The sequence below is a fragment of the Vidua chalybeata genome, chromosome Z (assembly GCF_026979565.1).
Source record: "Vidua chalybeata isolate OUT-0048 chromosome Z, bVidCha1 merged haplotype, whole genome shotgun sequence".
Classification (NCBI taxonomy): domain Eukaryota; kingdom Metazoa; phylum Chordata; class Aves; order Passeriformes; family Viduidae; genus Vidua; species Vidua chalybeata.
This window is the reverse complement of record NC_071570.1, coordinates 68,078,732-68,088,155: the sequence shown is the minus strand read 5'-3', so window position 1 is coordinate 68,088,155 and position 9,424 is coordinate 68,078,732. Positions and strand designations below refer to the sequence as shown.

Here is a 9,424-nt window from a genome sequence, read left to right as displayed (position 1 = left end):
TCGAAACCATAGAAAAAGCAGGGTTCGAGATCCGTGAGGACAAAATACAATACACCAACCCATGGACTTATCTTGGATTCCTGATCCGAGAAAGGACAATTGTACCCCAGCAGCTTGCTATCCGAGATGACCCAAAAACCCCGAGAGACTTACACAGTCTGTGCGGATCCATCAACTGGCTACGTCCCTTGCTAGGAACTACAACAGAGGACCTCGCTCCCCTGTTCAACCTTCTTCGTGGCAAGGAAGACCTAGACTCTCCACGCACGCTCACAACAGAAGCCCGAGACACCATCGCCAAGGTCCAAGAAGCCTTGTCTTCATGCCAAGCCCATCGCTTCGAGCCCAAGCTGCCTTTCCAGTTCGTCATCCTCGGAAAAGCACCTCGGTTCTATGGACTGATCTTCCAATGGGATCTTCAACTCTGAGACCCTTTATTGATACTGGAATGGATCTTTATAAACAACCAACCTTCAAAGACATTTACCACCTTCCAGGAAATAATGGGACATTTAATAAAAAAGGCCAGAACTTGCCTCTGCTCCCTTTCTGGACGTGAGTTCACATGCATATATTTGCCAGTAACCACTGGGGATCTGGAACATTTGCTCCAGACCAATGAAAACCTCCAGTTTGCCCTAGACAGCTATACAGGCCAAATTTCCATTCATATTCCAAAACATAAACTTTTAAATGCAGTCTTTAATCTGACCCCAAAAATTAGTCCAAAGTATAACACCACTCAAAGCTCTAACAGTCTTTACAGATGGCTCAGGGTCATCCCATAAATCTGTAATGACTTAGAAGGACCCTAAGACTCAAAATTGGGAGTCTGATACCCAGATAGTGGAGGGATCTCCACAGATTGCAGAATTAGCAGCTGTCGTCAGAGCCTTTGAGAAATTCAAAGACAAACCCTTTAATCTGGTCACAGATTCTGCATATGTTGCAGGTATAGCTACGAGAGCAGAACACGCTCTTCTCAAAGAGATTTCCAATCCAAAGTTACATCAATTGATTTCGGCATTAACACGCTTAATCTCTCACAGAAAGAAACCTTACCATGTAATGCATGTGAGGTCGCACACTGATCTCCCAGGTTTCATCACAGAAGGGAATAGGAAAGTGGACGCATTGGCCATGGCAATAGATACTGCTAGCGTTCCTGACAACTTTGCCCAGGCAAAGTTGTCCCATGCATTTTACCATCAAAATGTACCTGCCCTTATTAGAATGTTCAAGCTTTCAAAAGATCAAGCAAAAGCTATTGTTGCCACATGCTCAAACTGTCAGAATTACCAGATACCCTCGATGGGGGCAGGACTCAATCCCCGAGGACTGAACAGCTGCCAGCTGTGGCAAACGGACGTCACTCACTTCACACCTTTTGGAAGGTCAAAATACATGCATGTATCAGTTGACACATTTTCAGGAGCAATATTTGCATCAGCTTATCCAGGAGAAACTACACAGCACACCATAAAGCACTTCCTCCTCGCATTCACCACCCTGGGAATGCCGAAACAAATCAAAACAGACAATGGACCTGCCTTATACCTCTTGAAAATTAAGAGAGTTCTTCAGTGAATGGGGAATAGAACACAAGAGAGGTATACCAGCAAATCCCACAGGACAATCAGTCGTGGAAAGGACACATCAAACCCTCAAAAGAGTCCTCAATCAGCAGCGACGAGAGACAAAAATCATATCTCTAGTTGAGAGACTTTGCAAGTCTCTCTACGTCATCAATTTCCTAAATTGTACAACATCAGAGCCTGACCCGCCAATACTTCGTCACTTTGCAAATACCACCCAAGCAAAGCTCACTGAGAAACCACCAGTGCTCGTGAAGGACCCGGAAACACATCAAATTTCTGGGCCTTTCCAGTTGATTACTTGGGGTAGAGGGTATGCGTGTGTTCTACTACCATCTGGTCCAAGATGGTACCCAGGAAAAAACATAAAACCATACCTAGGCAATGCAAACACTACTCCGACAAACAGTGACAAGAATTCCCCAGAGTCAAATACAAGACCTCCTCAAAATCAGACAAGTTGTGCCTGGAGATGAAGACGTCGCCGAATGTCCACATACAGAAGAAAAGACCATCCCATTACGTGACAGCAGACAAAACAGAAAGTGGAAAAACATTCTGCTGTAGCAGTTAAGCCATAAGCTAGAAACAACCTGAACACAAATTGTTCTCTGAATGATATGTTATTAACTTTATTTACCCTAAAAAACCCTGTTGCTTTCCCTTCCTAACTTGTTAAATCTTACCAAAAACCTCTAACCTTATACCCACTCCCCTGTCCTTAGCTTATAGAAGAAAAAAAAAGAATAAAAATAATAAAAAGGGGGAGGGAAAGAAAGGAGGAAAGGAACAAGGGAGAAAATCCTCTCCTACCACCATAAAGATAACAAATGTTGCTTATATTCCCTATCAGAAGCCCCATCCTTATCCAAAGATGGAAATTATCTCCATCGGTGCTGTCCTCACTGCTGCCTGGATGCTCTTCACCATACCGTATGCCTACGGCTGGATTAGCCCACAGCCTAGACACAATATTTGGGTAACCTTAGCGAAAACATTAAAACAGGATAACATGTGCTTATCCATGGGAAGCATTGATAACCCACTTTACACATGTTTAGCAGGGATTCCATTCGTAGCTGATGATTGGCCTGTCTATAATTCAGAGCTCCTCCACACCACAGGTAAGAGACCCAACATGGTAGATACTTGGGATGAGTGGGCAAAAATGTTGCCCAATGCTCAAGAGGAACCTCAAGAATTGGACTTGTTGGGGTCCTCCAAGGCAACATACTATGTCAGATTTTACTCTAGATGTCCAAAGAACAATTGGCCAGAAATTGACCAGACAAAAAACACATACAGAAAGGACGTATCACCCATTAACAAAGCCTATAACTATCTGAATTGGTGCAATTACACCGCCCGGGTGATCTCTGTATCCTCTCTCCACCCCAAAGCATTACCCAAGGGAACGTTTCTCATCTGTGGTGACAGAGTATGGGCTGGGATTCCCTCCTGCCTTCAGGGAGGTCCCTGTACCCTTGGAAAACTTTCCACCCTCACTCTAAATATAACCTTGTTACATAATTGGAAAAAAGAAAGTGAATTAAAACGCCACAAAAGATCCTACACAGAATTTGATGAAAATTGTGATCCAAAATTATACAATTGGAACAAAACAAAAAAGATTGCAGTTTCCCTGTTCCTACCCTGGGTAGCTGCAGCTAAAGCTCTTGGGGAAATAAATCACTGAGGGTGCTGGCTCAGCAAGCAAGCCAATGCTACCTGTGCCGCCCTAAGTGATCTTTTAAAGGAAGAAGAAACTATGAGATATGCCTCACTTCAAAATCGAGCAGCAATCAACTTCCTACTGCTGGCCATGGACATGGCTGCCAAGACTTTGAAGGGATGTGTTGCTTCAACCTCTCTTCACGCTCGGAATCCATCCACGCAAACATCCAGAAACTGAAGGAACTTGTGAAGGACTTAAAAGTAGAAAACAACCCAGACTGGGTCAATGACCTTTTCGGTCAATGGGGATTAACGGCATGGGTTGCATCTTTGGTTAAGGGAATTTTGTGGATTTTCATTGTAATTGTCATTGTGTTACCTATGTTCTCATGCCTTGTCCACTGTTTCAAAAGAACTGTAGGGCACGCCTTTTTACTAAATACAGAAAGTGGAGTTGTAGCAGTCAGAGGCCCTGCAAGGCCTCCATGGCGGTCACTAGCCTAAGATAAGAAATGCAGTCATGATGAGTGGACCAGAGCTGCCCCTCTTCTGCACATCAGACCCCTGTTATCTCTCTGTAAGGCTATAGGTCGTATTCTCCTTGACCCCAGCCACTGAACAAATCCCGATCTCCCAATAGCCCATTTAAACCCATACCTTTGCCCTGTTCAGCAGAAGAGCTGTCACTGGAACCCTTTGCAGAAGCTGCCAATAAAGACATCTCTGCAGAACTCCACACAGCCTTCACCTCTCTCCATCCCTGCGTCTGCCGAGGCACTTTGCAAGCACAGAGCTGAAGTCACTAAGAGCTGAAATCACTGAGCTGAAATCACTCCACAAGTGCTCGCTAAAGTTGCCTGTGGCTGGGAGCTAGCTGGAGGGCCCAGACAGGCTGTGCCTCATCAGGTGTCACTATCCGGGACACCTACAGCGGCTGCTGCCTGGGGGGCCGGATGGACCCCCGGGACTCCAGGCCGCCATACTCAGGGTCAGGTTGGATAAGGGTCTGAGGAACCTGGTCTAGTGGAAAGTGTCTCTGACCATGGCAGGGGCCTTGGACTAGATGATCTCCAAAGGTCCCTTCCATCCCCATCCTTTCTGTCATTTCATCATTTCAGGGCCCGTGGGACAGGAGAGAAAAAGAAATGAAATGGGATCATGGCAGCGAGTTAATGGGGGGATGTTCTGGGCTACAGATGTGCAAGGAACTCAAGATCAAACCAGCACCTTGGCCAAGACTCCTCTTAAAGCATGAAATGCATCTCCTGGAGTATCGTGGTCTTAGTTATCCCAGGAAAGAGGGAATATCTTGGTACTCTGAAATTCCAGCTGCTGCCTGCATATTTAGACCATTAGAAGTCTTAATTCCAAATGAACAGGAATATAACTGCATACTTTAAGAGGCACTTACTCAAGCAAGGAGAAACACCCCTCCCCATAACAACACAAAGAAGTCCTGATGAACAAACTTCCATCTTTTTCCATGTGGATTGTTAAGCACTGAAGTATGGCAATGGACATCCTCCATTTGCACAGGTTTGAAGAGAGATCTCTGCACCCTGAGGCAGAGCCACGTGGTGGTTGCACACAGAATCTCAAGCCTCAAACCAGGAGAAATTAGTTCCAAGTGAAGAAAGAACTGCTTGGGCTGATGACTCTCAGGGATGACAATAGCCAGAGGCACGAGGAGATGATGGCACAGCATGGCCCACGTGGTGATGGGTCCTGGGCTCTCCAGAGTCACGACAGGGTTCCTCTAGCCCTTGTACCCCACTCTGCTGGGACAGCAACTCCAGCTCCTTCCTGAGGCTGTGGGGAGGAGCACAAAGGCACTGGATTCCAGAAACACAGACACTTGGGAAGTGGAGAGGGACCTGGCACTGTAGGCAAGTGCCAGTGGGAGTGCATGGGGCTGGAGCAAAACATTCCTTCATGCTTCTCCCTGAAGCAGGGACACAACCCACAGGGGTGGGACACTCTCACCCAGGGCTGGCCACCAGCACTCAGGTTCTCTAAATCCCAGCACTGCCCAGGGAAAGGCAGTGACAGGAGTAGGGATCATCCAGCCACAGGCAATTCATGCTGACTGGTCCCACCACTCCACTCCTCACAGAAAACCTTGGCAAGGTGTCAGCAGTGGGGATGAGACACGGGGCCGTGGACACATGATGCAGGTGGCCAAGGCAGAGCAACATGGAAATGCAGAAGTTAAAAATAAGAAAAAATATTTGCATCTTTCTCCATGCACTGGTGGGGACATCGCCTGCTGATGGAGGGTGACATCAGCGAGAAGCAGATTGTGACATCACCGAGTGCAGGATTGTGACATGTCCCCCCTCACTGCTTAAATACAGACGTGGGCAGAGCCGGTGCTAGTCAGGCCTGAACTCCTCCCGAGCGTGACTGCGAGGTGTGGAGGGTCGGGCCAGGTTTCTCTCGTGCTGAGTGGTGCCTGTTCTTGGCAGGTCCCAGTGCTGGTCCCAGAGCAACCAGCAGGGTTTCCTCAGCTCTGCCTGGCTGGGGCAGAGCGTACTTGCAGCACTGAGCGGAACCATCCCCCGGTTGGACGTGGGCATGTGACAGGGCTTTAGGGAGGTAAGAGGGTGTCCTTCTCCTTCCTCCCCCCTCCTGCCGGGTGTGACACTGGCAATGGAGAGCAGCTCCTGATCCTCAGCCCTCCTCAACGTGCTGCAGCGGCCAAGTATGGCCACAGACACAGATGGCAACTGTGCCATCTGCCAGGACACCTGGGATGATGTGGCTTCTACTCTGCCCTGTGGCCACCAGTTCTGCCGGGGCTGCATTCTGCGATGGGCACACACAAATCCATCATGCCCACTGTGCAGAGGAGCAATAGAGACTGTCAGGTTTTCTGATGATGCCGGTGACTCTCTAGAGATTGTCATCACAGCCCCTGAGCAGCTGCCAGCAGCCACGAGCTCATCAGAACGAGCTCCCGGCAGCCAGGATGAGAACAGCCCCCATGGCCCTGTGCCAGCCTATCCCTCTTCTCCTCAGAACACACCAGCCAGAGCTGTCGGTGGTGTCCTGCCCGAGGTCTGGGCACAGCTTTTCCGCCGCCGCCGGGAACTTCTGGAGCCTGTGCGGACTTGGCTGAGCCAGAGGATGGAGGCCATCCAAAGGGAGCAGTGGTGGATGGCAAGGAGCACACAGAGTGCCATCCTGTATGCTCTCTGTGTGTATGGGCCAGACCAGGAGGTCATGATCCAGAGTTTACAGGGTGTCCTGGAGGAACACACAGTGCCACTGGTCCAGGGCACCATCGACATCATTGTGAGACACTGCAGCTCAGGGGCTCAGAGGCTGCTGCGCTCCCACACTGCTGCAGATGAGGATGACAGCCCAGCAGCCAGCAGCAGCTCCAGCACATCCATTTCAATCTTCTCCAGCTTCTCCAGCCCAAACAACCCCAACTCCTCCAGCCCCAACAACCCCAGCTCCCCCAGCTCCAATAGCCCCAGCTCCAGCTCTTGGATGTGGACTCCAGCCAGCAGCCCTGAAGTCCCCACAGAGGAAGAAGAGGAAGCTGCCACAACGGAGGCCACCCCCAGCAGGGATCAAAGCCACCCCCCAGCTGTGGTGGTGTCCCCAGAGCAGGACCAGCCCCAGGATGAGGCAGGTCCCTCTGTCCAGAGCACCAGCCTCAGACCCTGTGGTCCCACCCAAGGCAGGCGCTGCTTGCCTGGGCAGCCCCGGCAGTCTCTAAAGAGAAAGGCCTCGGACTCTCCACACCTGTGCAAGAGATCCCCCCGCCAGTAGAACTAGCAAGGCTCCTTCAACCCCTTATTTAAGAAAAAATAAAGAAATTGTTGTTATTTCCCCCACACAGTCTCTGGGCTCTGCTTCCTCAGCCTTCCCCTTGTGCCACCATGGGTGGCACCCATGTCCTGTGGGACACAGCCTTAGGCCTGGAGCCATGTGGGCAGCACCTTTACCCACAGGAAATCCAAGGCTCCAATCTCTCTGGATCTCTCTGCATGGAGTCTCATCCCTCAAGAGAGTCAACAGCCCCTCCCAGTTCGAGATCAGCAGCAGCCTTGAATTGGGACATTTAACTGCAGCATCCCAATCTTTGAAAAATCCCAGCCTTCTCCTCCAGCCGAGTTTCCAGCTGTCACTCACTTGGTCAGTTCCCATGAGTCGTCCCACAACAACACAGAGAGTCCCACAAGACCCTGCTGACAGTCTGGCTGCCCTGATTCAGACACATTTTCCTTTATTCCCACAGTTCTATAGCTTGAACAATAGGAAGGGCCCCTTGTTTGGTCAGCAGTGAAGTGTCAGACTGCACCTTGCTGGCACAGTGCCCTTCCCAGTCTTCAGGATTCAGCTGGGGAGGACAACTCAGCAAAGGCAGGAGGAGAAAAGGCGAGCTGCACCCCTGGAGTACCATTTGTGTATTTGCAGATTTCCTTTCTTCAGGGGCCCACATGCTGTCATTTGGAGTGTGTCTTTGTCACCTCAGGAGTGCGTCCTTGTCACCTCAGGAGTGCTCCCAGGATGGAGACCTGGCCTTGTCATTGTGCAGATGAAAGAACTGCAGCTGAAACCAAAGGCAGAGAGAATTCATTCCTGGGTTTGGAGCCCCCCTAGACAGGACCCATTCTACTGAGCAAGCAAGGCTGAACAGTCCCACAGCCCTAAACACAGGTGCCCATCACCCTCAATCCAGCAGGGCTGCAGAGAGGACAGACTCTGACTTTAAATGACAAGGGACAAAACCTTGTACAGAGCCTGGCCTGAAAGGCCTGGGTGTGATGGCCTCTCCCAGGGAGAGAGACAAGAGACCCTGTGAACCGACACTAGGACTGTCCCCAGGAAACCATGGCAAGGTGTCAGGAGCAGGGATTATAGACAGGGCCAAGGACATGTGATGCAGGTGGCTGAGGGACAGCATCACGGAGAAGTAGAAACTGAAACTAGGAAACAGTATTTCCTTTTTTCTCTGACAACATGTGCCTGCAGGGATGAAACGCCTGCTGTGTCATCACAGTGTTAAGAAACGAACTAACTTTTAGATACAATTAAATGAGGACAAAGTCATGGAGTGAGGCAAAAGAAATCTGTTTACGAGTAACAATTCACCTGAGCCACATGTATGCCCTCTTTCCCCCAAGAGCCGAACACACAAACCCTCCAAAAACATGACTGCATTTCATACCCTTTCCTGGCCAGGGGTGGTCCCCGTCCCCTTTCCTATTGGCTGGGTACTTGGGAATTTCCGTTCTCTACTGACCATCTACTTTTCTGTCCCCTCTGCTCTGATTATACTTCCTTATCAGTCAGGTCTTCAACCTGGCCATTTTCCCAGCTCACAGCAACACCCAACAAATTACTAGAGCAAATCCAAACCAGAAGTAACAACACACAGAACAAACAACTTTCAGTTTTCCAACTAATAACCTTTTAACCTAACAACCTTCAGCAAAATATTACCTCATCTATCACAACAGGGTAGAGGACTCTGATGTCACCGACCTGTGGATGATGACATCAGGCAGTGATGGATTGTGACCTCATGTGCCCTCACTGCTATCTTGGGGTTCCAAGGAGTTTCAATGCCTTTTGCATTGTCTCTGGGGGTGGAGGCTGGTGTCAGAGGGCAGTGGGCTGTGACATAATAGGGGGTGGATTGTGACATTGTGCCCCTCGCTGCTTCCATTCAGACATTGGCAGGGCCACTCTGGCTCCAGCCTGAACTCTACTGAGCGAGAGGCCAAGGCCGAGAGGATCAAGCCAGGCCTCTCTGGTGCTGGGCATGGCCTGCTCCTGGCAGATCTCGGTGCCAGGCCTGGAACCATCACTCCTGGGATGGCCACAGAGCCAGACGGCGACTGCCTCATCTGCCAGAACTCTTGGAAGGATGTGACTTCTGCTCTGCCCTGTCACCACCGCTTCTGCCTGAGCTGCATTCTGCGGTGGGCACACAAAAATCCCTTGTGCCCACTCTGCAGGACACTGATAGAGGTTGTCAGGCTTTCTGAGCACGCAGATGAGCATCAGGACACAGCCAGCACCGCCCCCGAGTAGCTGCCAGTGGCCACCAACCAGGCAGGGAGAGCTCCCAGCCGCCTGGACGAGGAAAATCCCCGTGACCCCTGTGCAGCTGCTCCACAGGGGACACTGTCCCCAGC

At 50.1% G+C, this 9,424-nt stretch overlaps 1 protein-coding gene and 1 long non-coding RNA gene across 2 annotated transcripts; one reads left to right on the top strand and one right to left on the bottom strand.

Moving 5' to 3' along the window:
* The first annotated feature begins 5,640 nt into the window (after positions 1-5,640).
* LOC128781851 (uncharacterized) lies at positions 5,641-7,114 on the top strand. The gene is made up of 2 exons (XM_053931845.1): positions 5,641-5,864; positions 5,964-7,114. Exon 2 carries the CDS (start codon positions 5,973-5,975, stop codon positions 7,047-7,049), a length of 1,077 nt encoding a protein of 358 aa, XP_053787820.1. The 5' UTR covers positions 5,641-5,864; positions 5,964-5,972; the 3' UTR covers positions 7,050-7,114.
* A 558-nt stretch (positions 7,115-7,672) lies between these two features.
* On the bottom strand, positions 7,673-8,540 carry LOC128781852 (uncharacterized). The gene is made up of 2 exons (XR_008428530.1): positions 8,452-8,540; positions 7,673-7,833 (listed from the first exon to the last, which is right to left on the bottom strand). It is a non-coding gene; the product is annotated as an uncharacterized LOC128781852 (long non-coding RNA).
* Positions 8,541-9,424: the final 884 nt, after the last annotated feature.